This window comes from Dermacentor silvarum, chromosome 4, assembly GCF_013339745.2.
Source record: "Dermacentor silvarum isolate Dsil-2018 chromosome 4, BIME_Dsil_1.4, whole genome shotgun sequence".
In the NCBI taxonomy this organism is placed as follows: domain Eukaryota; kingdom Metazoa; phylum Arthropoda; class Arachnida; order Ixodida; family Ixodidae; genus Dermacentor; species Dermacentor silvarum.
Genome location: NC_051157.2, coordinates 123,166,676 through 123,193,848, shown reverse-complemented (window position 1 = coordinate 123,193,848; position 27,173 = coordinate 123,166,676). Strand labels below are relative to the sequence as shown.

The 27,173-nt window shown below is 49.5% G+C and overlaps 1 protein-coding gene across 5 annotated transcripts in view; it reads right to left on the bottom strand.

Moving 5' to 3' along the window:
- Positions 1-27,173, bottom strand: part of LOC119450612 (uncharacterized) — a 107,964-nt gene that overhangs the window by 64,565 nt on the left and 16,226 nt on the right. For 3 of the 5 annotated variants that reach the window (XM_049666030.1, XM_049666026.1, XM_049666029.1), the window contains exon 2: positions 22,543-22,621. The exons of the other annotated variants lie outside the window; for them this stretch is intronic. In XM_049666030.1, the coding sequence (XP_049521987.1) occupies positions 22,543-22,621 (79 nt within the window). The remainder of the gene's footprint in view (positions 1-22,542; positions 22,622-27,173) is intronic. 5 annotated transcript variants of the gene reach the window in all.

The window sequence follows — 27,173 nt, the reverse complement described above, 5'->3', positions numbered from 1 at the left end:
TGGGCTGACAGTATTCTTAAATAAAAAAATAAATAAAATAAAAAGACGTCTGAAGGAGAAAGCCCCAGTACCGATGCATTAAAGACGGACAAATGGTGTACACATCCCCCTTAATTCACTTAGTCTTTCCTCTTAATTCGCTTAGTCTACTTCGCTTAGTTGTGCCTCTTAGTTCTAAAGGTTGTGGGTTCGAGTGCCTCAATTAACTGTGCCTTAATTAACTACGCCTTAATTTCCACCAAAGGTGGTGGGAAAGGCTGAGGGCTCGACTCCCACCAAAGGTCGGGGGCTCGTAGCCTTTTTGCACCTTTCGAGTCATCGATGCGTATTCGCTCAAGGTCGACTGACTAACGAGAAATATAAGGCTTCCGCCTTAATACCATACAATGAACCATGTCCCAGAGTTCGTTATCACTTGTAGAAATGCTTAAGGTGCGCAAGATGGACTACTTCAGTTCGTGAGCGGTGCCATTCTGATTGCGTGATGCCGTCGGCCACGACCTCATATTCCAGTGCACCAATACGTCGGAAGATCTTGTACAGATAGGAATAGCATCGCAAAAGTTTCTAAGTCCTCGTAAGCGAATCGGGGTCCGAAGCCAAGCACGGTCTCTCGGCTGGTATTCCATGTAGCTTTGTACAAGATTGTAGTGTCAGCTGTCCTTCCTTTTCAGGTTTATGTTGCCAAGGCGGGTGATTTGTTGCGCTTCTTCGGCGCGCTACAGATAGACGGTGACATTGAAATTCTCTTCGTCGGTGACGTGCGGCAGCATGGCATCGAGAGTCGTCGTCGGGTTCCTTCCGTAAACCAGCTTGAACAGCCTGATGTGCGTTATTTTTTGCACGGCCATATGGTAAGCGAAGTTTGCGTACAGAAGGACGGCATCCCACGTCTTGTGCTCTACGTCGGCGCTCTTCGTTAGCATGTCGCCGAGCGTCATGTTCAGGCGTTCCATTAGACCATTCATCTGCGGGTGGTATTCGGCGGTCCTCCGGTCACTTGCCTGGATACTTCAGAATGGCTTGAGTAAGCTCAGCTGTAAAAAACGTTCTTCTGTCGGTAATGGGGACTTCTGGCGCCCCATTTTGCAGCAGGATGTTCTCCACGAAGAATTTCACTACTTTCGCCACACTACCTTTGGGCAGGGCTTTCGTTTCCACGTAGTGGGTAATGTAGTCGGTGGCCACGACGATCTACTTGTTCCCAGTTGTCGACGTCGTAAAGGGCCTCAACAAGTCCATTCCGAACTGCTGAAACGGACGGCAAGAAAGCATCGGCATGAGCAACCCGCTGTCTTTGCGGGTGGTGACGCGTCGCAGCTAGTCTGGGTATGTCTTCACATAATGGGCGATGTTGGCGTTCAAGTGTGGCCGGTAATACTTTTACTGAATCCTCACGTAAGTACGGGAAAGTCCGAGATGCCCTGCCTTTAGATGATCATGAATGGCGTGGAGAACCTCTCGCCGCAATGCTGACGGCACAATTGGTGCGGACTGCCAATGCTGACGTAATTGGTGTGGACTGCCGAGAACGTTCACAGCGCATCTCTTAGCGCCTGTTCCTGCGGCGAGCGTCAGCGTCCTACCTCGCAACCGAGCACAGCGAAAAATGACAGCAAACGCGGAGCTCCATGGGGGATGAAAAATCGGCGAGAGAGAAAAGTGCGCGAGGAGTAGGGTGCCGCGGAACCATGAGTTGGAGAGCAAAGGAGGGTATGGCGAAAGCGTGAGAAGAAAAGCGTAGTGCCGTGCACGAGGGGCTTTGCGGTGACGATGGTTACGAGATGGCGCCACAGCAGCGCGCGTAACAAAAATGTGGGGTTTAACGTGTCAAAACCACGATCTGATTATGAGGCTCGTCGTAGTGGGGGACTCCGCAAAATTCGGACCACCTGGGCTTATTTAACGTGTACCTAAATCTAAGTACACGGGTGTTTTCGCATTTCGCTAACTTATTCATACAATCTGCAGACAAACGGTCTTACTCAGCGGCTTCATCAAACAACGGAACGCACATGCTCTCCATGTATGTGTCTGATGACCATCGTGACTGGGATGCTGCTCTCCCTTTTGTCACGTTCGCGTACAATTCCTCGCGCCACTACACTGCCGGTTACTCGCCATTTTATTTGTTGTACGGCCGCGATCCCGTATTGCCTTTTGACACAATACCGCCCAGCCCTCAAGAGCCTGTGTCTGAGTATGCCTGCGACGCCATTGCCCGAGCCGAAAGAGCACGCAAAGTTGCTCACCGTCGCCTTTCTGCTTCTCAGAACAAGCAGAAAAGCATTTATGACAGTCGACATCGTGACGCTGACTATGCTCCCGGGGATCTTAACCTTCTATGGTTTCCGACCTGCCGCGTCGGCCTCTCTGAAAAACTATTGTCTCGCTACTGCGGTCTTTACCGGGCCCTCTGCCAGGTGACCGAGGTAACCTACGAGATCTCTCCGGTCACACCTACTACTCACTCCCTCCAGACTTCCCATGACGTCGTTCATATGTCAACCGCCTGAAACGCTATCAGTCTTTTTCCATCTAGGAAGCACAGGGACAGCGCTTCTACGCCGGGCGGAAATAGGTTACACTGCTCTAGGAAGAGGAGGAAGAGGAGCACAAGCTTGGGGCAGAAGAGGACGACGCTTCAGTAACTGGGCGGTTGTGTCAATCCTTGTCAATCGTATACATATTGTAAATACATTTCCCGTCTTGCTTCCTCCCCCGTCACATATTATATCAGAACAATTGGGATGCGGACCGTCTTTATTAGAAGAGTAGTGCTGCTTCGCCAATGGTGTTTGGTCGATCGCAGTCATTCGCACAAATCTTAGCCCTGGCATACATTGCATAATGCACGATGACATCACTTGGTTTATGCCAGTTTTTCACGAATGATGTGAATCAGTCAGCAATGTCGTCAAGGCTTTTACTACCAAAAGCATAATATTGTAATGCTGTTCAGCGAGTATTTTATTCATTTTTATGGATCAAACATGGCGCTTTACAAGCGCTTTCAAAACGAGCCAGAGCGTGGCCCGGGAAATGTATTTCTTAACTGATGTAACGCTCTGCATATAGTCTTTGCGTAAAATGTAAAACTACTGAGCTGTAGATTAAAAGCACAGCAAGAAATAGTAATCGTCGCAATTTTGATGACTAGCTTTTGAGATGTATTTTCTCGACCTACATAAACTTCCTGGCTTGCCCAAATGTACAATTTGTTTTGTCTGGTTGCTGCGTTATGCAGTCACATTTGGGAAAATGTAATTGGATTGGCTTGCGTAACTCTGCAAGCACTGTGCGCTACATGTGTCGAAAAAGCACCTTGATGAGCTCGTTGAAAGCTATAATTTATCAGTGTATATGAGCACATTGAAAAACCTAATTAGATAGATAGGCAAACTGAGCAGTACGTGATGCTTTTGTTGAAATCAATTTATTAGTTATAGACAACTTCCTAGGTGCGAAGGCCTGCGAAGTGTGATCTTTAATTGCTTTCTGAACCGCTTAAGCATATGGGTAAAGTTTCACCTTGGTGAAATTTCCCTAATGCCCTTTTTGAATGGAGGCACGAAGTGAAATTTAGTCACTATTACGGAGACGAGAGGCATGGTGTGTCCATGAAGAAAGAATACGATTTGCCAAGGAGAGCGCGTGGCTCGTTCGGGCAGCCATCTTGTGTGTCTAGCGTTGCTGCAATTTGTAACTACGTGTAAATAATTTTCGCTTAACTATTTGTACACCGTGGTAGTTTGGTGGAGGTGCAGGGTTTTGCCAAGAGACCACGTAGCTCCACAGCATTCGTCATCTCGGTATGAATATCATGACAGAGGAGGCCGGACCTGCCCGAGCGGCAACAGCCCCAACCATTGTCCTGGCGTATCCTAAAGATCCAGGAACGTTCTGTGGAAAGATAACGTCTATGTGGAATCTTGCATCGCCATGTATGAGCGTGTGAGTGCACAGAACAAGTGGGATGCAAGCATAATGTTGGGGGACTTGATGTTCTACTTGCAAGGCACGGCGGGGGTGTGGTTTGAGAATCAGGAAGATGAGCTAACGGACTGGGAGACGTGTAAGCAGAAGCTGAAGGACTTGTTTGGCCGTCCACTCGGGCGGAAGAATGCCGCTAAGAAAAACCTAGCGACTCATGCGCAAGCTTCCACGGAATCGCACGTCCCTTATATCCAGGACGTGTTTGCTCTATGCCGCAAGGCTGACAATTACATGTGCAAGTCGGACAAGGTCGGGCATGTTTTGAAGGGCATCGCTGGCGATGCTTTCAATCTGCTAATGTGTAAGAGCTCTGCGATAGTCGGTGATATTATCAAGGAGTGCCAACGCTTTGAGCAGGCAAAGAGCCGCCGCATTGTAACGTTGCCAACGTCGTTCGCCCGCTTGCTGAACACAGATGCGACGTCATCATGCGAGTACACCAGAATGCAGCGACCATCGACTTCGAAAGACGTGACACGAATTGTGCGGCGCGAAATTGAAGCAATGTTCAGGCAATCGAAACCTGGGCGAGTGGCGAACTTCAGGTGATTGACCAATCTGCTTTGGCTGCCAGTGAGTCGGTCACATTGCTCGCCATAGTCCGCGGGTAGCATACGCTGTTGTGTACATCTCAGCCAAGTTTTGCTGTCGTACGCGGTCCGTTGAGCTCGCAAGCGAAACACGAAGTCACCTTTCTTTCAAACGCTCTCGTTTCAAAAGACCACATGATCCACGCTCTTTTCTGTGTGTTTATTTCGTAATAAAGCATACCCCAATACGCGGCTGCTATTCGTCGCTGTGGCCGGCTGCACCGCGGCCGCCGCGGGGTGCCGCCACGAGTCCACTAGCTAAGCGCAGTGCGTCTTTCTGCCGACAGCCGCGTTTGGCTTACGTATAGCACGGCGTAGGCACGCAATCGGAAATTTCAACTGCATGCCACGGTGACGTCTCGGAGGTCATGGTGACGTCTCCGCCGTAGCCTTCGCAGTGCAAGGCATTGGAGGAGGAATGGGAGCACAACGAAGGCCGTGTTTCATTGCCGATAACTCCGCTTCTGCTGAACGCATTGAAGTACTTTTTGTGGTAAAAGTGATTCTGAAATAGTCTATTTTCACTGCAGATGTCTTTCTCCACTTCGATAAAAAGTAGTTCAGGGCCCCTTTAAAGCTGTTCTTATCTAATTTTTACGCCAGTAAATATTACTTCGATACACACGTGTCAAATTAATCTTGTATATATCTACTCTGAAGGATATCACTTTAATAAAGCGACGAGCTCCGATGAGATATTAACATTAAATATATGCGGCATACGAGGTTGGTTATGTTAAAGTATAAAATGATTATTTTTAAGTACACGTAAATATGTGTATTACCTTGCTACAGATTCCGGGCAGCATGTTCCAAATAACTCCTTTATTCACTGTCCTTCAGCAGTGAATAAAGGAGTTTGTTTGTAACATGCTGCCCGACCATTCACTGTCGTTTGGGCTTCATAATTAGAACTGGTTTTGGCACGTAAAACCCCAGAAAGAAGATTCACTGTCCTTTATGGTTCATCGGCTACAATTCCTCTAAGGCACTAAATCATTCATGTCAGCAGAAGAGCCTTATCAGCAGGAGTACGGCGACGCTCAAGCGATGCACTGCCCTTTGCGGAGCTTCTGAAGGCCATAAGCCAATGACAGCTGCGTCACTAGGGGTCGGGTGACCAGATTTAACCGCTGACCTCGCTCTTTGAAAATGTCGCTACTGACGTGCGTGGTGTATTCTTAAAGACGCCAGCTCGGCTGGCGGGGGTTGTTCACTACTTGGACATTTTATTTTACGGCGTCACTTCTAGCTCTTTGCAGGTTACTATCGTATTATTAGTATTTCTTTTTTGCTGCGAACCTTCGGGGGTTTGCAACCGTTGTGTTACCAGCAAGCCTGTGTATTTACCGGCGAAGTAGCTGAAGACGCCCTTCGTGTGTGGCTACCATTTGTAACCATTTCCAGCATAATTAGCTTGGTTTCTATGTACGTCTTGCTTAGAAGAATGGGGAAGCCGTGTTCACTTTTGTTACGAAAGCATAAACCTCGCCATGCAAAAAATTACAACTTAATCGACCTACTTTGCGCATTCGCACTCCTAAGAGAAATAATGCTATTTCTCCCCTCGCACTGAAAGATGTATCTGATAATGCACAGACTTCCTACAGAGGAGGAGAAAAAAAAACCAACCTGGCGCCTTTCGACACCCACTTCATAGCTCATACAAAACCTCGCTGTGCTGCCACGAGCGGGCTTACCTGCATCGAGTGTTGCTGTGCTTGGAGGCGCCAATCATGTGTTCAAGCATGGCCCTAGAGAAGTCGTTTACCACCGCGCATATTGCGCACTCAAGAAGTGACAACATTCATTCGTAGCAGCCGTTCTACCTGGCTACATAGGAAGAGTGTCTTCCCATTTTCAATTACCGAACGCGCCTTTGCGTTGCTTTGCATGCCTGTTGGTATGCAAGCTTTATGGGTTTTTGAGCTATCGTGATCGTGCATTTATTTACGGCTAGAAAACTTCAAAATGTGAAATTTGCATTGTCACTGGTCGTAGATACGCGTCCGCTTAGCTTGCGACACAGAGAGCAGAGTATGGGCAATCTGCCGTGTGTGGTTGACCCGCTCATTATCGTCACGCGCGTACTCGCCATGGTGGCGTAGCAGACGAAAGGAAGGTTTCGAGTGATAATGTAGGTTCTCCGCCAAATAATATTAAAAATAAAGAAAATAAACAGCAGTGTCGTACCAAGAAATGGTAAATGCAAACGTTACATCAGGTAAGGCGAGATCCCTGTTACCATGATCAGTGGAGACGTACATTGTGAGCACATCGGTCAGTGTACCATTAAGGCGTGCAGTCGAACCTTCGGTCTGCGGATGGTAGGATTTGGTCAGCTTGTGTTGGATAGAACATGAGTGGACGATTTCGTGAATAACCGAAAACAAACAGGTAAGGCAGCGATCCGTGATTAATTCATGCGAACTGCTGAGGTGCCAAATAACGCCGTTGAGGAGAAAGTGTGCAGTGTCAGACGCGCAGCTGGTGGGGAGTGCTCAGGTGATGGCATACCTAGTGGCATTATCCATGCCTACGGCAACGTATTTGTTCACAGAGGCAGGTGTAGGGAAACCAACTCAAAAAGTCGCTGCTTCGCCCGAAAGGCGAAGCATCAATTGCGATAGCAAATTAGTAGAGAGTTTTATAGAGTAAGGATAGTTTTATCGGCTGCATGAACTTGGACACATTCGCTTATCAACTGAATTACAAGGATGGTGTCAGCGCGCACAAACAAACATGAATAGATCACACTCGATGACCACAGACAACCACTGCCAAAACGCTGGCGTGAGCAAGAGCGGCCGCAGCAACCACTGAAGGTTCGTTCGGTCTATCGCTTCAACGGAAACTGACCGGCGAAAGCACAGCGCATACAAAGTAGGAGCCCTGTGCAGATCGCTGTCAAGATACGGTGCGCGCAGCAGCCCGGAGCCGCGCGAAGTACAAGTACGCAGTTTCTGACAGAGTGGAAGCCGCACCCCCTCCCTCCCGCGCTGCCTTCCCACTTTCCTGCTTTCACGTGTGATATTGAGTCGACAGTTGCCCTTGCGCCCGGTACAGCAGCACAGCATCGCTCTCCCTCCCATCCCCCCAACGGCGTTTTGCACGACGAAAGACCGCGTTTGCTTTGCGCCGTGCGTTCGCTCCCCGTGAAAGCGCGCGTCTCTCGCGCCCTTTCACTCGAACATACAGCATACGGCGTGCGGCGGCGATTTTATCGCCCTTCGAATTTATGCGGAAAGTCACGGCGAAGGCGACGGCGACGCCGACGGCATAAATCCACTTGGAGTGTCCATATAATTGCTATCGCAATATTAAATCCAAACCAACATCGAGAAATGGCTAGTCCCGGATATCAATTTGCTCTAGGTGGGCACCAGGCATTCTTGCGGTACTGACATTCCTCGAAAGCGGTAACGTAACGCTTGTCCAACAGAATCACCGGGGAAAACGGTCATAATTGTGCGGACGACTCATCATTCATCATCATTTATTTTCCCTTAAGGACCCCTGTCGGGGTATTACATAAGGGGGGGTTACAGGAGGTAAGAATAGGAATATAGACGTGGTTACAATTTCCTACAGCCTGTGGATTACATTTGAGAACACAACTAAAAAGAAAAAAGGAACACACAAAAAAAAGGAAAAACTTCGCGGCACACCGAATACAATGCAAAAGCAAGAAAAAAAGAAAAAGCGAAAGAAGGAAAACACAGTACGGTCATTATAAGGTTAGAGTTTGAGGTAATCAGTAAGCAGCCGTTTAAAGATAATGTGGTTACGCTCGCTGACAACTCTATCTGGTAATCTGTTCCACTCTGCGATAGTGCTAGGCAAAAACGATTGATTAAAGGAAGATGTTGAACCATGCAAGCGCTGGATGCTGCAAGAGTTAAAAAGGCGACGAGATGTACGGGTTGGTGGAATAAGAAGCTTTCCATGCAGATGTGGGAAGTTATAATATATTCGATGGAAAAGGCACAGCTTTGCAATTTTCCGACGCAACAACAATGGTTCGAGTCCTAAGGTTGATTTAATCTTACTGATACTTTCTTGGCGGCTGTACCTGGAAGTGATGAATCTAGCGGCACGATTTTGTATTGATTCTAAAGTGTTGATCAAGTAAGCTTGGTGCGGGCTCCAAATAGCTGAGGCGTATTCAAGTTTACTTCGAATGAAAGTTTCATAGGCTAGTTTTCGTGTCGATGGGGGGCACAGGGCCAGGTTGCGTCTGACGTAACCAAGTGATTTAGTAGTGTCGGTAGCCAATTTTGTGATGTGGTCCGTCCAGGTCAACTTGCTGTTAATGGTGATACCGAGATAACGATATGATTGAACGGTGGATAGGGTTGTCGAATTTAGAGAATACTGGTATTCCTTGTTAGAGTGCTTACGGGAGATCCGCATAACTTTACATTTGGAGATGTTAAGTTTCATAAGAGAATTGGAACACCAGGTTTCTATTAAATGTAAGTCTTGTTGAAGTATTGCATGGTCGGTTTGGTCCTTGATGCGACGATAAAGTACGCAGTCGTCTGCGAAAAGTCTCATAGAGGATGAAATGCCGTTAGGAAGGTCGTTTATGAAGATGAGAAAGAGAAGGGGACCGAGGACAGACCCTTGTGGTACGCCGGAGATCACGCTAGAAGTGCCAGAGCAATGATTTCCGACAGCTGTGTACTGGAGGCGATTTGTTAGGAAGCAATGAATCCATGACAGTGCGAGAGGGTCGAGATTGAGGCATGAAAGTTTGGCCAAAAGTCGCTGATGGGGAACACAGTCGAATGCTTTGGCAAAATCTAGGTAGATGACGTCAGTCTGAATTGATGAGTCTAAGTTCAGGTGAAGATCAGTAACAAATTCAAAAAGCTGTGTATCGCATGACAAACCAGGCCGGAAACCGTGTTGATTGTGAAAAAAGAAGGAATGATCCCCAAGATGACATGCTATTTGTGAATATATTATATGTTCTAGGAGTTTACAGGCAATGCTTGTTAGAGAAATGGGACGATAGTTAGAAGGATCAGAGCGGCTGCCTGACTTATATACAGGTACCACTTTACTGATTTTCCAGTCATTTGGAAGTGAGCTATCGGTAATGGACTGGGTAAAAATTATTTGTAATATTTGACTGGAAATTTCTTTCGTACCTTTTAGTATCTTAGCAGAGATGTTATCTGGCCCGGGGGCACTAGAAATTTTCAGGTTTTCAATTAGCTTCATAATGCCTTGAGAATTAATGATAATAGGAAGCATGCGGGGGAAACAGTAGCTGGGCAAATCAACGTCCTTTAGTGCAGACTCACGAGTGAAAACAGAAGAAAAATATGAGTTGATTACGTCTGACCGCTGATCAAGTGGCACATTTGTACCGTCAGGGTATGTCAAAGAAATGTTATTGGAGCGATTGTTTGGTTTCAGAATATTCCAAAATTTTTTGGGTTGACACGAATAATGTTCTGCAAGTCGTGGTGGAAGAATTTCTTTTTGGATTGTTTCAAAGTGTTGGTGTATTCACGAAGGCATGTAAAGTACTTGTCCCACTTTGAACAAGATTTCGAGCGTTTCGCATCACGAAAAAGACGTTTTTTCTTACCTAACAGCCTCCTTAATGTATTAGAAAACCAGGGCTTTCCTAAATCACCGCGAATGCGAACAAGGGGCACGTGTCTCTCAACAAGCGATAGTAACGTATTCTTAAATAGCATCCAGTTTTCATCTACTGTACGAGAAGGAGCAGTCTGACGAAAAGAAAAAGAAAACTTGTTTAGTTCAGTATTGATTTTGCTGAAGTCTGCTTTGTTGTAGTCCCTAATCTGTTTTGTTGAGGGTTGTCGGATAGGAACTGCAATGCAGAGATTAAATAGTAGTAATTTGTGATCGCTTAGACCACCAACAGATGATAGCGATTTTATTATTTCAGGATCAGAAACAAGAACAAGGTCGAGAATGTTCCCCTCACGCGTTGGCATATCAACCATCTGAGTAAAATTGAATGTTAGGATCGTATCAAGAAAATCTTTGGATTGCCGGCTATGCGCCTCTAGATCTTCCCAGTTAATGTCCGGAAAATTAAAATCGCCACACAGCATAAAATTCGCAGACGGGAAGCGTGAGTAAAGATCGGCTAGTACGGAATTTAGTTCATGGTTGAAAGAAACATCACAGTCAGGAGCGCGATAACAAGCAACAATCACAATCATTCTTGAAGCAAGTGAAATATTCACACACAGAATTTCGTGTTGACAGTTCAATTCGGTAACATATGAAGGAACATTTTCTTTCACAAAAATCAAAATGCCGCCTCCCCTACGCCCCAACCTGTCAAGCCTGTGCACAGCGTACGCTAGGTCATCCTGTAGTAGCTCATGATCAGCAATATTTGGATGTAGCCACGATTCTGTAAGTATAGCGAGGTCAGTATCGCTGTCTCTTAAAATACATTCTACGGCATCTTTCTTAGGTAGATAACTACGCACGTTTGCGACCAAGACGGACATATTTTGATAAACGGGATTAGCGATCGGGGCGAGGCAGGATTGGGGGGCAGGAGGAGGACGCGCATGCCTAGGAAAACGCAGGGACTGCTACGCCTTCAGTTCAACTACACAATCAGATTCAGCATTGTACGTGAATTGCTTGCCATCAAGCAGGAGCCGGTCAAAGCGAAGTTTAAATGTTTTGCCACTCTGTTGTCCATGAAGGTAAAGTTTTCTTCGCGCTTGTCGAACTCTCGCTGAGTAATCATCGCGAATCGAAAAACTCGTGCCTTTGAGCTTGGAAGCCACTGCAAGAGTTCTAGATTTATCCTTAAATCTTGCATATTTTACAATGATAGGCCTAGTTTTTTCTTGCTGGTAGCGACCAAGCCGGTGCGCACGCTCCAGGTCGTCTGTATCTATGGACAAACCGAGTTTCTCGGAGCAGAACGATATTATTTTTGTCTGGGACTGAAGCCAAGTCTCGCCTTTTGTGTCTGGAATTCCACAAAAAAGCAAGTTTGAACGACGCAGGCGGTTTTCTGCGTCGTCGCATTTTTCGGCAAGAACTTTGATTTCAGTGGAAAGTTTTCGCAAGGCTATCATTCACATCTGCCTTTAAACCTTTTTCATTTGACTGAGTCGACTGCACAATCTTCTCCAGGGCATCAACACGAGCCGAAAGGCTGGTCACAAGGGTCTCGATGCTAGTCTGTGATGCTCGGATTAGAGAAATTTCGGATAGGACGGAACTTTGCGATGTTTCGATGCGAGATATGGCCATTGCAATAGATTCAATGGACTGGGGTGAGACGCCATCTGGTCCTGGGTTTGATTCCACGTCTCCCGACAGCAATAGGAGCAGATTAACTGCTTGAGCATTGATGTAGTGAGACAACAGCGTTCCACACAACAGCCTACGACAAGTACCAATAACACAAGTGGGGCACGACACCGCAAGAAAACAGCGATTTCCAGAGCGGACGCAAGCCGCGTTCGAAAGGTAACTGACCTGCGTCAAGAAGGGCATTTTTGTGACCACTGTCGTTGCGGTGGCGTGCCCCAACTCGGTCCGGTCTGGCGGTGCAATATGTAGTCGATGCGGCCGTCCCTCGGACATAGTTGCCCCGTGTTGCCAGACGAAGAACCGGACTGTGTCCGGAAACGGCTTGTGTGCGGTGACTTGCGAGGAATCGTTCAGGACCATCGGTAGCGTCTGGGCGGGTGCGCTTTGGTGATAAACCAGGAACAGGTGGCTGCCGTGGAAGCCCAGCTGAAACGACGATGCGAGCCACAGGACAAAAACCTGCGTCAAGAAGGGCATTTTTGTGACCACTGTCGTTGCGGTGGCGTGCCCCAACTCGGTCCGGTCTGGCGGTGCAATATGTAGTCGATGCGGCCGTCCCTCGGATATAGTTGCCCCGTGTTGCCAGACGAAGAACCGGACTGTGTCCGGAAACGGCTTGTGTGCGGTGACTTGCGAGGAATCGTTCAGGACCATCGGTAGCGTCTGGGCGGGTGCGCTTTGGTGATAAACCAGGAACAGGTGGCTGCCGTGGAAGCCCAGCTGAAACGACGATGCGAGCCACAGGACAAAAACCTGCGTCAAGAAGGGCATTTTTGTGACCACTGTCGTTGCGGTGGCGTGCCCCCTAGATGTCCAGCGGTTGGCCCTACCTGCGGTTTGTGCACAACGTTCAAACCCAAGTGCTTCGGTATGAGGAGGAGCAGCTAAATGCCGTCGGGCAAACAGAAGCGTTGATATTGGGGAATGTCCAGTATAACGACCATGCGCAGCTTTGCGTTAGAACGGTCCGATTCAAGGCGATCCCAGAGCGTCGGTAATCAGGCTTAATGACTTTGCTCGTTGTGATTGTGGAGAAGCTCAGAGGTGAATAAGATGCAGCCGCCAAGCACAGTATCCACGACGTGAGTATTGTCTACGCGATACCGCGGCAAACAAAGTATTGGTGCAGGTAGCCGGACTGGCATGTCACTGAGTGCGATTACTCTTGAATGCGTAAAACCCAGCGAGCAAGCCATTCCGCGTGGTCTTTCAAGCTTGACAACCAGGAGCAGGCATGATGATCAGTGACCACAAGGAAGAACTGGCCGTAAGTGTAAGTGCAAAATTTGACAACACCCAGACTAGAGCAAGACGCTGCTGCTCTCTAATGGTGTAGCTGGGTTCTGCTGTGAATAGAAGACGACTGGTGTATGCAAAAACATTAGTGAAGGCGTAATTGTCGTTGAGCCAAGACTGCTCTGTCGTAGCGACCACTCGCGTCCGCGCGCACTCTGGTTAGGGCAGCTGGGTCAAATATAAGAGAATAGGCGATGTTGTGAGCCTTGTGACTAGCTCGATTGTCTTGTAGAAGACCCCATCAAAAGGCTTGCGAAAAGTCAGTCAAGGGCCACGCTAAGATGGCGGCAGAAATAGTAGCACAACTGTATTAAGCTGTGCGCATCTTACGCCGAGCGAGAAACTGGAAAGTCAATGACAGCACGAGTTTTTGTCTGTCTGCAAAAAAGTACAGCACCTTCAATTTAAAAAGTTCGTCGGGAGAGAAAAGCGCAGTCTTTTCGCGATGCACAGGGTCATCTACTTTGAGGGGAAGCGCTTCGTTACGATTCAAAGAGGTGTAGCCTCTATGTAGCCTCATTACCTCTATGTTGTCTTCATTTTCCTGTTCTAAAGCTGCATTTTTGCTTTCGAGCACCAGCCTGAATTGGTATGCTTTTACCCTTACTGCGTCTAGGTTGCAATTGGCCTGTTTCTTCTTGACTAATTTTATTCTTTCTCTCTTCAAATTAAGAGATATCCTAAACATCACTAGCCTATGGTCACAGCACTTTACCCTACCTAACAATTCTACGTCCTGCACTATGCCGGGGTCGTCAGAGAGTATGAAATCTATTTCATTCCTTGTTTCTCCATTAGGGCTTTTCCAGGTCCACTTCCTGTTGCTGAGCTTCCTGAAGAAAGTATTCATTATTCGGAGCCTATTCCTTCCCGCGAATTCTACCAACATCTCTCCTCTAGCGTTCCTAGAACCGATGCCGTAGTTGCCAATTGCTTGCCAATTTTTTAAGGGACTGTAATTTACGCAAAAGCACCTGGTCATCTTTTTTCTTTACTAAAGCAGCATGTGAAGCCCAAAAACTGGACGACGGCCCAATGATGATCTTGGAAAGCATTTTGAAGCGAACCTTGTACTGCTACACAAGTGTCGGTGCCGTTGTAGGTTGACCACAAAAAAAAAAAAAAGCCTGTCGCGCTGTTGAAATACGGGAGGCACGCGCCCGTAACATGTGACGGGAGCTACCCTATCAGGAGCGGGCACGCGCCGGGGGAAGGGCAAGGGAAGGAAATGGCCTCGCGTGTATTGCATCGGGTCTCCTTTTCAGTACACGCTCGGCAAACGGATGGGAAGGTTCACGTTGTTCGGTCGGCGGCGGAACAGACCGCTTTCGACGAGAAACGCCATCACCGTAGCCGGGAGCAGGCTAGGCCACAGCGGCAGGCAGCGGATCCCACGTTAAAATCCCGTCTTACCGAAGCCCTGCGCCAACGAAGCGCAGTGAACCCCGAGGCCAAGGAACGCGACACCCAATTTTGAGGGTACGACAAGCTTCGCTTGCCCCCCTGTTCCCGGTAGGGGAAGGGTCTTATATTTTATAACCTCCGCTTGAATGATTTCGCGCTTCATCACGGAGACGCGATACGGGCTAACATGATTAGGGTACGGACTGCCATACGCGCTGCCATACGGGCTGCCATGCGCAGTTGTTATTGCGGTGCGCGACGACTGGTGTTCGGCCTTATGGTCGGTTATTGATGTCTGACAGATTGCTTTACGCAGTGAAAATTCGACAGACGTCTTCAGTCTTCTGAGGAAAGAGTATCAAGCCTATCGTTCCCGAAGGTATCATTGCCATAGAATGAACTTTGCTCGATGATTTCAAGCTTGCAGGAAGCGTACACGATAAACTTAGCACGAGTTCAACCTGGATAGCGTATATTTTGGCCATTATTATGCCCGAAAGGAGAACATGTGATGTGAACCCGAAAATCAGAAGATGAAATCAGTGAAACTGAGGCGACCTTGGCGCTTATAATTTCAATCTGAAGCAATAAATACACAATTCAGACGAAATAAACTCAAGGATAACTATCGGGTCATTTGGACAGCGGTAAAGGGACTGAAAATGACTACAGCAGGACGACTGACATTGTTGACATGGGCAGCACAAATAACGACTACTGCAGTCAACGTACCATTGGCAACCCAAAATGCACGTTTCGTGGCAGGCGTGAGGAGCTTCTTGAGGCTGCGGAGCAAGTTGCAGGAATATTGCAGGAATAGAGTTGACGGCGCTTAATGGCACCTGCTCACAGCTTGAACCTAGAGATAATCATTGCAAGTGTGGCCGATTCGTTGGCTCTTGTGGCGGTAGGGCTCCCGCAAAGGATATATGTTTTAGTGAAACTTTAATGCAAAGAAAATATGCGATGAACCCAAATGCACTTCTAAACTGCAAATTTCTTCGTCTTAGCTATCAGTGGGTTATACGTTTTTATCATTGAATATCCATAAGTAGCAATAATTGTAACTTACCTTCTTTTACAGCAACCTAGAAAGACAAAAAAAGTGTCCTTTGTTACTTTAGATCCTTACGCAGACGCCTACACTAGTTCTGTAGAACGGCGTAACAAAACCAAAATACTCGTATATGCTCTCAAAAGGTAGCTCTGACTATGCATGAACGTTCCGTCTGACTTCTGACGCTGTGTAAATGAGAAGACGAATTTGTTAGTGATTTGGCTATCAATACAGTTTATCTCGTGAAGTTGTTTCCAACGTTTCTTCTATGGAAAGTCAACGTGTATATGTAAGTTAATGGGACACAGCTATCAGACTAACGAATAGTAGAGCTTCCGGCACACATTATATTAAACAAGAACCCGGAGGCTCGGTTCTCGAACACGTCTTTAATAGGCACGGGCTAGCTCTTTCCAGTACTTCGTCCACTTCTGTCTCGCACTTCATCCAAACCCACACTCCGTTCCTTTATTTTCAACATCCTCCCGCTGGAGGGGAAGAAAGTAGTTGAAATCATCTGTTAGCTTCCAATGTGCGCAAGGTCTGTACCGGGTGGTTGACCAAGCGGTCGGTACACACGGAGCAGGCTGTAACCGCTTCATCTCGCCCAGAATGCAGCGCAGTCACTCGTCCAGGTTTCCACAACGTCGGTAAAGGGTTCTTATCGTTCAATGTCACAAAGTCGTCCACGTGAATCTGCGGAAACGATTGATTCGAGCGGTGGTGTGGGGATCAGAGCAGCAACATGTATGGCCCGTTGCCATCTCAGCCAAAGTTCTATGGTGAAACGCCTCCTGTACTGAGCACATCGTTGTAGCTCAGTGTAAGTCGATGCCTCTGCTGTTGTATCGCTTCTCGGCCGGACTATCCTTCGTTTTCCAAGGAGAATGTGCACCGGCTGTAAAGTCTGTAGCTTGTTGGGGTCATCTTCAAGGTACTGCAAGGGTCTGCTGTTAATTGCAGCCTCAACTTCGAATTAAATCATCATTAGTTCCTCTGTGTCGAGCTATTACGCCCTCGAGACAATTTCAAAGCATTCTTGGTGGGCCAAAGAAGGCACTCCCACCATCTAGCCCCCCCCCCCCCCCCCCCTACCCCAGGGAGTTCGTTCTGTTTAAACTTCTAATGTATACGCATTTTGGTGACATACTCTTGTAGCACAGGGACCAGTGGCTTGAAGCTCCGCGCATAAAAAGGGAACGTCTGGCCGTTGTCGAGTACACCATTGTTGCAACACCTCGCCGCGCGACAAGCCGACCAATGGAAAGAAGTGTGATCGCGAATGCCATATCTGATATTAGCTTGAAGTAGATAGCACATGCTATGGAGCATGAAAATATTAGGATGTGGGCCTTGGCTGAGTCACCGGCTGTACAGACATAAAGCGACCCGCAGTAGTCGATTTCGACAACTGAAAACGCATGTGCCTCTGTTATCCGCTATGGCGGTAAAGGTGCCATTGGAGCAGATTATGCAATCAGCCACCGTATTATGCAGGACAAGCATTTGGATAACACAGTCTTTACTGTCTTCCATTCCTTCAATATCCCGAATCTTTCCCGAAGATCAGACAGCGTGAGCTGAGCTCCACGCCACCATGAAGTCTGAGAAGATGAGCTGTTTGCACGACAAGCGCGGTGAACTTCTGGACGGCAGGCAAGAGAATAGGATGCCGAATGTCAGTACAGGAGTTGAGCAGATCCAGCCGTCAACCGACATAAAGCAGACCACCTGCAACCCTGAATGGGGCCAAGCAAAGGACCGGTGACGCTGATGGCAGTTACTGTCCATCCTGGAGAGCTCAGACCGCTGTTGTGAAATACCGTTTTTGCATGACACGTAGCCAGTACCGTTAGGCCTGCTGCAGCTCCCTAGTCGTAAACTGGTCCACATAGATAGGGCGCCTTCGTGACGTGTTGTCGATAAACCACTGTACGCGTGCGGTTACTCGTAATAACCGATTAAGCGAGCTGTAATCTTCCGCACAGACTTTTCCGGGAATGCGGACACCGACGAACCATGGTTTGTAGATGCTAAGCAGCGGCAGCCAGCATTCCTTCATTCTCACCGAATGTCACCAACGAGAGCTCTTCAATAGCCATATTTTTTTTTTCGACTCGGCAAGGCATTGGCCGCGTCATTGCGAATGCACGAACGCTGACTGCCGCTCCCTAGCATCAGACAAAGCATGAGTTTCCGGTGTCCACATTCCACCCAAGCTCAACAGTCTTGATCAGCACACACTTGACTCATATGTCACCCATTGAGTTTGTGGTAACAGTTGGTGGAGTTGACCCAGACGCAGGAAGCTGCGCAGTTTCACGGTGTGCAACTGTTCTTGCGAAGGCGCTTGACAGCTCGCAAAGTACTGTTAGGTGTCGGAGTTGACACTTATTTCACGTGCGGCTGGTGGAAACTGCAAACTTGAGCGACATAATTCTGCGTTCCGCTGAGTAGCACCAACCCGCATTGTGTAGCTTGGTTCGTTTCACGTCTGCGGGAACGTTGGCTATGCATTGTGCGATTTTGTGAGCACAGCTGTTGCATAGGGGCCCCGAAGGACTGCGTGGCTGCGTGGATTCTGTCGCTGCTAAAGTGGTCGTGAAGCGTTTTTGCGACAATGGCTCTACTTGCATGTCTTTATCCTTCACCTCGACCTGGATTCGCAAGGACAGCAAAATGTATTTTGTCTGGCACGTTCTTCCTTCAGGATCAGGAGCCGTGAGCTCAGCTCCTGTATCCAGCCTCTTCGGTACCCTTCCCTTCTTTGACACACCATGATTGCTTAGAGTTTATGGTGTTGGGCTACTAAACACGAGGTCACGCCATCAAATCCTAACCACGGCGGCCGCATTTCGATGGGGGCGAAATGCAGAAAATACTCATGTACTTAGATTTAGGTGCACGTTACAGAAACCGAAGTGGTCCAAAATAATCCGGAGTCCCCCACTACGGCCTCAGATAGCGGTTTTCGCACGTAAAACCCCATAATTGAACTTTTAACAACAACGTGTTTTATGCCGGTGTCGACGATCAACTTCCTGTAACGGTTTTGAAGTTCGGCGCCCACGAGTAAAATCTGTTTTCATTGACAGAGATGGCACCGCCATCTAGCAGCGGTGAAGCGAAGTACTGCATCTTCACACTAACGAGCGCCAACAGGGAGTGCTTCGGTAACCAAAGCACAGCGGAGGCTCCAACGCGGTATACCCTGGTGACCACTTTCCGCATGTGGTTTGTCTTTCGCGTCAGATTAACCTGTAGCGCTTCGTTGCCTACGGAGTGCAGCTTCAACATGCATCAGAAGTGCTTACACGGCGCCTACTGCTTCGCTTGCGATGGCACCAGCTAAGAAAACTGCTGTTCTAAGCGGCGCAGAAAGGCAACGGTGCCGAAAGGCGAATCTCGCTTTGGTCCGGCGAGACACACGCCAGCGTGAAGCAGAACGCCTTCGCGCGTTCGCGGCGGACGCTTCGAACTCTGCCACTCGCATTTCTGAAGCTGAGCGTATCGCAACTCAACTGGCTGCTCAAGAAGACACTACGGAGTCGGAGCAAAATGATCGTACCGTCGCCGCAGCGACTCGGCCACTCGCAAACAGGAAGCCGCACGCTAAGGAAACCTACAACATGGTCGCCGGCCAGCAAATCGTGCGCCTTTTGCTGCAGTTGACCGTGAGTTCACGAAGCAAACATGCAACAGCTTCTGGGAAGACACGTTTCACTTTCGTGTTCTAACGATTCTTATGAAAGGGGGATCAATCTTTTTTTTTCAGTTCTTTTCTTTTGCCGGTGCAAAAGTAGCAAGTACAACGGCAGGCACCTAATCAGTGCACATTTGAGCACCACAGTATGCCGGTTAGGTGTTGCCTCCAGGCCTTCAAACGCACTTACGTGGAATCGCACAGTGTCATGCAGCAGGCGAAGTTGCTCCACGTCCTCTGAGGTCTTTACGGGTGACTAACGCTGGGAGCTGGTCGGTGTGTTCATTTGCCAAACGATCTTGTCGACACACTGCCAATAATCTGACAGTCATGTCGTAGTTGTCATCGGCCAGTTTGCTCCCTTCCATAGCTCGTTTAGGAGCTGCCGTTAAGTATGTAAATAGATGCTTTCATCTACTAATGCGTAGAATTCTGTGGCTAGCTGCCCAGGGTCATTTTCTGCCCCGTTCCGTTAGTCCTTCCATCTCATGTCTCAAAAGCCTGTAGCACCATCTAGGCTTGAATATAGTTCAATTTCTATGAATACATAAACTTATGTATGCTTACCGCCCCCTACTTCTGGGTGAAAGAACCTCCCACGCGATATTGTGTCTGAAAGCCGCCACGTGCCGACAAACTTCCGCCCAAAGCCCGAACCATAGAGTTTCATATAATAATTACTAGATGGAACACTAGCGCTAGTGGCTATGGAAGATGCAAGTGGGGTGGTTGAGCCAGCTTGGTAATTATGGTTAGTACGTGGATTTACCGCAACTTTCTCCTTTTGGCTTCAAATTACTTCGTGACTTTGTAAACAATTCATATTAAACAATGTACTGTTTTAAAAATAATTGCATAAATAGCATTGAGATTGCACGACGGCAGGATTCGAACACAGGACGCATAGTACATCAGACCTATATTCAAACTATTACTGCGCGGATGCATGCATCGACAAGTGCTATAGACCATGCACCCTTATGAATTTCTCGTGGGCAAGGAAGCGCGTTGAGATGCTTGGCCCGTTTGTATTTGGGCTTAACGAGGTGCAGTTGGAACACAGGTGGCTCGCGTGGCGAAGGTAAGCACGGAAAACGCAGGCGAGTGCGTCGGCGGCCAAATTATGCGAGAAAAAAAGGATATTTCTTGCATTTACCAAACATTAGAAACCCAAATCAGCGGAGGAAACGAAAACAATACGGCCAACTTACCAAGCACTACTGCAGCACTATCGGCTTGGACGCAGGGTATACCCTCCACCACATCCAAAACTAATGAGAAACGAAGGCACCGACTACAGGCGACTCCAGATCAATACCTTCACCCACGGAAGCTTACTGCATCATTTCCACCCGACGCTATACAGCTACACCTGTCCACACTGCAACGTGCCAGACACCCTGGCGCACCTCCTACTGCAACGCAATCACACCCGAGCAAGCATCACACCGACACAACCAATAGCAGCAGACGCAGACCCAACACTCCTCGCTGAGACGTGGGAGGCTGCGATCTCCAAGCCGGACCTGGTCGACCAGCACGAACTCGTCGCCCGGGCCCGGAGGGCGATCCAAGCCCTCCGGGCCCGGGCTACGAGTTCGTGCTGACTTTAATCACTGCACCTTATGCGCCCGGGCTGTCGGCGTCTCCTGTCGTAATCGTCGTCGTCGTCGTAGTCGTAGTCACGGTAAGCAAGCGGCTCGTGCTCGCGCTCGGGACGCGCTCGTGCCACTGCTCCTGCGTTCGTTGTCGCCGGCGTCTTCCCTGCGGGTTCATGGAATAAGGGACCCTCCCACCTCGACTGCCAAGTCACTACTTCAAATAAAGGTTTATTCATTCATACCAAACACAAGATTTGTAGTAAAAATGAGTTTACGAGGGAGATCGCCATAGTGTGCGTCGTATTCTTTTGAGCTGCTAATCTCTTTAAATAAGGCAGTCTTTGTTTGAAGGTTACAGCGTATGTGCCATAAGTAATGATCCCAATTCCTGGTGATTGAACTGCACATTCGTAGATGAGTCGCGCTTGTTTATAGACTGTTGGCGTTGCTCCAGGATGAACTGGGCATATACCACAGAGGATCCTTTCCTTGTAGTTGGCAGCACCCTCAAGCTCGTTTTCTACAGCGTCGTCTTCCGTAATACCAAGCATATCCTTGTTCAGCTGGCGGAGCTCAACTCTTGGATTTCAAAAAGTTGACGGGCCTCTTGAGTTCACGAGCCTCAGAATCGGAATTCTGCTGCACTTCTCTCAGTAGCGTAATATTTAGAAAGGCGCTTGCCCTCGCAGTTACACGCAATTTCCGAAGACGCTCCGTCGTAGTCATCGCGTTCTAGAAAAAATGATTCCGAGGTTTCACGGCACCAAAAATATAATAAACGATGACACATGGCCTAAGCTCTGATGAGGTATACCCCTGCGTCGTCCACTTCTGTCTAGTGCTTTTCTCAAACCCGCGCCCCCGTGTATCTGTTTTCAACACACAAAACATGTTGCCACCAAACACCATGTTCAGGAGGGTACACTGGTTTTAAAAAAAAGGCAAAGTACCCATTTACTAGAATGAAATTATGACTGTCCGATGACTGGCATAAATAGCAAGTTCTCTGAAAGCGATCGTCTTGAACAATGCTGTAAGGGTTCGTAATCAGTGCATGTGAATTTGCGCGCTCCGCGCACGAGTTTTCTGCCATATCCTTATTGCATGTTACTGCACTTCTCAAAGAAATCAAAACAGAGCCTGATTTCGCATGCAACTGGTTTTTAAAGTTGACTAACGCAATGCATGGCCCAGCACCCTTCATGATCTGAAAGAAAAACATCTTTGCGAATCGGAAGTAGAGAGCCCAGCTTATAGTTGCGCGTATGCCTTCAATTTCCATTATACTTTCTAGTTCTCTCTCTCTCTCTCTAAGAAACGCAAAATCTTATTTTGACAGCATGGCTTTTGCAATTTGCAACGCTGGCTTTGCTTCTTGCGGGATATCTAGGTTAATTTTCAGCCAGAGGCTGAACTTAGATTACTATGTTGACAGATTTAGATGTGTGAAGTTTTTCCTAATATTGTCCTAATATAGTGCCAGCCTATATTTGTCATAAAACACATGCCTGCCTACATGGCACTTAATACTAACATTCCTATATTACTCTTGCTACTCCACACTCTACAAAAGAATCCCTTACGAGCAGTAAAAGTAGTCCAACGGCGGCTTCTGTCTTCATCCTGCTGTCTGTGCAACATGCTGAAACGAAGATATCTTTAATCACTGCTTAGCTCAATGTATTTTCAGCACTTTAGTAATTGAAAATTAAGGTAGAAACACAGTTTTTTTTCTAACAATAAGGAAGAACAAAATAAACCGGTGCATGGAGGGTATTGCTCCTTGCCACACTCAGCAAAACTCTTTTCTTGCATAGAATCGCAAGTAGCTGTAGTGTTTGCGCGGCAAAAAAAACACAAAATAAAGAGCACTGTGAGTTCACTACTTAATTCGGTGGTTCCATTTCATTACCCATAAGACAATGAACCTTCCGGTCCAGGCGCATAAAAACCTGCTGTTTTGTGCAATCAATGATTAAACACAACGCATTACTATGTCTCTAAGGGCTACTGAGACCAAGTATGGATTGTATTTCGCGATTTTCATCTCTCTCTCTCTCTGTCTCTGTGTGTGCGTGGGAGCATGTGATCGAGAACGGGAACCGAGGCGCTTGATTTTTTAGGTGCGAAGCACCGTATGCGCCCGAGCTGTCGGCGTCTCTTGTCGTAATCGTCGTCGTCGTCGCAGTCGTAGTCACGGTAAGCATTCTGCTCGTGCTCGCGCTCGGGATGCGCTCGTGCCACGGCTCCTGCGTTCGTTGTCGCCGTCGTCTTCAACAGCTGGCTGCGTTGCCGCTCATCATTCCAGCGTAGAATTTCACGTCTCTTCGGTCGTCGTAATGGGGAGGCCGCGTTTACGGGGTTATGAGACATTGCTTAAGGCAGCATGACCCCATTAGCGGTGCATCCCGGCATGCTTCGCACCTCCCCAGATTTCACGTTAGTGGAGCTGCATTTCGCTCAATGGATCATTTGACACTTTTGTAGACACAACCACGTGAACAGAACAGATATATGAACCGAGATGAGCATTGGAGAAGTTACCTGCGGGGTCAATTTACGAATGAACGGGTAACGGGAAATGAAAATGCATCAAGAAATGTCGCAGTTTCACCCGAAAGGCGAAGCATCAATTGCGATAGCAACTTAGTAGAGAGCTAAGGATAGTAGTTTTATCAGCTGTATAAACTTGGACATTCAGCAGCACCAGCAACGCACACAACTGTTGCCGACGCCGTCGCTGTTTTGCCCGCGTTCGTACCGAACTTGCGCGGCGTTGATGACTGTTGCCAGGGCCTCTGGGGCGGCTCGAAGGTTTTCGACGAGATCAGAACGGGAAATTCGTAGAGCTGCGTCGGAAGTCTTTACCGCCTTCTCGCCTCGCAACGTTTTTATATAAATACGCATTTGGTGCTGCAGCTAAACGTCGCCTCCCCTCCTCCATCCCTCTCTCCCATGCCCCCACGGCCTTTCGCACGACGGAAGAAGTCGCGTTTGCTCTCTATATATGGTGATTATAAAGGAGGAAAGAGACGCTTAATCCTTAAAGAGGGAGCACGGCGCATAACGCGCGTTTGTTCTCCGCGGTGCGTTCGCTCCCCGTGAAAGCGCGCGTCCCTCGCGCCCTTTCACTCGCACATACAGCGTCCGGTGCGCGGCGACGATTTCATCGCCGTCGACGTCATACGGAACCTCACGGCGACGCCGACGGCTAAAATCCTGTTTGAGTGTCCATATAATTGCGCAAAAAAAAGAACCAGGCAAATATTTGAAGTTTTGATTACGATTTCAATAGTACACACTATTTATTCCTGTTTGAAAATGATTTAATCGGTATTTTTGAATATTAGACACAAACCAGGCATTTCGCGATAACCATTTGCTAATTACTGTTACTGTTATTTGTCTGCTGAAGAATATATTGCAAATTACCACAAGTGAAAAAGCGACAAAAGGATTTGAAGAAAGGCAGAAGCAAAGTGGATAGTGCAAGTTTTGTTTTAGGCTCCGCTGCGGTAGCCTGGTAAAGTAACATCCTGTGAGTTTTGATTCTAGATTGTCATTTAGTGCTTTTGGTAGTCTAGTCATGGACCATTTTTATCTTTCAAGCCACGACCGTTGATGTTTTCCTTGGAACGGACGCTTTTAGATGTGATTACGCCATAAACATCTCTTGACAGTTTTTATTGCGATAGCAATTATATGGACACTCAAAAGCAGATTTCTGCCGTCGGCATCGCCGTCGCCGTCGCCGTCGCCGTGAGGTTCCATATGACGTCATTTGGAGAAGAAATCGTTGCCGCGCGCCGAACGCTGTATGTGCGAGTGAAAGGGCGCGAGGGGCGCGTCTTTCACGGGGAGTGAACGCACGGCGGAGAACAAACGCGCGTTCTGCGCCGTGCTCGCTTAAAGGCTGCAGAAGTAGGCGTCTCTGTTCTCCTTCACAATCACCATGTATGTAGAGCAAACGCGCCTTCTTCCGACGAGCGAGAGGCCGTGGGGGAGGGGGAGGGAAGGGAGGCGACGTTTAGCTGCGGCACGCAGCCGCAGTCAAGCCGCCACGTGTGCCTGGCCCTCCAGAGAGCCCTGGACACCACGGCCGCCTACCTGGGAAGCATCGGACTCTCGGTTTCGACGGGGAAGACGGTGGCCCTCCTCGTCCACCCGAGAGCAGCGGCACGGCGCTCAGCTCCCCGGCTGCAGCTGGAAGGCGTGCGCATCCCATGGAGTACGACTGTGTCGTACCTTGGGCTGCGCATCGACCACCGGCTAACCTGGCTACCGGCAGTCGGGGCCATGCAGACCCAGACCATCAGGGTCCGCAAGGCCGTGTCGCAGCTCCTTGCCCTTGGAGAGGGCTGCTCGGTGAAGTGGGGCCTGCGGCTCTACGAGGCGGCGGCCACATCACGCCTGCGGTACGCCCTCCCGCTGGTGGCGCTGCCGCCACGCCGCCTCGAAAAGTTGGAGCTGCAGCACCGGGCGGCCATCCGACTCTGCCTGGGCGTCCCCCGGAGCTCCCAGATTGCCGCTACCCTTGCGGAGGCTGGAGCATGGCCCCTGTCTCTCCTCTTCCTGCAGTAGGGGCTGAGGCACGTCGACCGCCTCCACCATGCTCCTGATGGCAGAGGCCTGCTGCGTCGCCTCCAGTCCCGGCCTTCCTCAAGGATGGGTCAGCTGTGCCGCCTCTACGAGGAGGTGGTTGGCAACCCACCGCCGAATGCGGTACAGCTGCCCCCACCGCAGAGGCCTCCTGTCCCCATCGCCACGGAGCTGCCCGGGATTTCAAAGAGGCGCTCGCCCGCTTGCGCCCTGCAGCAGACGGCCGCCTGCCTCCTGGACGAGACCCTCGGACACCACCTCCTGGTGTACGTCGACGGTTCGGTGGTACCGGACACCGGCTCTGCCACGGCGGCCTGCACGGCACCAGCCCTGCAGAAGAGCAGGCAGTGTCGACTGCCCAGACACGCCAGCTCGACTGCAGCGGAGGTGGCAGGCCTCCACCTGGCCGTCGACCTACTCTCCGAGGAGCTTCCTGGGGTACCAGCGGCCATCCTCTGCGACTCCAAGGCAGCCCTCCTCGGCCTGCAGAGGCCAGAAAGCGCCAGCCTTGGAATCGCACTGCTGTCTACCCGGCTGACAGTGCTGCAGGACGCAGGCCACCCGGTGTCCCTGCACTGGATCCCCGCCCACGTAGGGATCCCGGGCAACGAGGCAGCCGACACCCTGGCGAAGGACGCCCACCACACCACTGTGCCCCTCAGTCGGGCCGTGACGGAGGGCGACTTCACAGGACTGAGGCTGCGGCGACACCTGGCGACCCACCACCCAGACAAACGGGTGGCACTGGGATGCCCCCCACGACCACTCCCCCAGCGAGGCCTGGCTCGCAGGGAGACCTCGCTCCTTCTCCGGCTCCGCATCGGCTGCAGCTGGACGGCAGCACGCAGCTACCGACTGGGACGAGCGACGTCCCCGGCCTGCAGCTCCTGCGGGGAGCCGGAGACGATCGAACATCTCCTGCTGGCCTGCCCGGCGTACCTCCAGCAGCGGGGCCCACTCCTGCGGGAGTTCCGCCGCCTGGGCCTCCCCTCTGGCAAGGAGGAAGATCTCCTCTTCCCCGGCCGACACCACCTTTCTGCACTTCGAGGCGTCGTGGAGTTCCTTGACTCGTCAGGGCTCTCCGCACGCCTCTAAGGACATTTCTACAAACGGGAAGGCCTCACGGCCTCCCACCCCACCCCGGGCTCTCCGCACGCCTCTAAGGACATTTCTACAAACGGGAAGGCCTCACGGCCTCCCACCCCACCCCGGGCCTGACCGGCCTGGCACAACACCCCTGCAGACTCTGCGGCACACCAAGGCCTTCCATCCCGGCCTGATACGTGCCGCCTATGCCTGCCGGTTTTGCTTCGCCCAGCCATGGCGACTCCACTCTATCCCTTCTTTCGCTCCCACTTACCCCTCCCCGTTGGCGCTGAGCCGTGCTCCCTCAAGGGCTGCAGAAGATAGCGCCAACCTTTCCCTTTCCCTCAAGAACCACTTATCATCGGCACGCAGTGCCTATTTATATCAGAGGCTCCGGCAACAGTCACCAACGCCGCACGCATTTTGAGCGAACGCGGGCAAAACGCCGACGGCGTCGACAACAGTTCTGCGTGTTGCCGGTGCTGCTGCATGTCCAAGTTTATACAGCT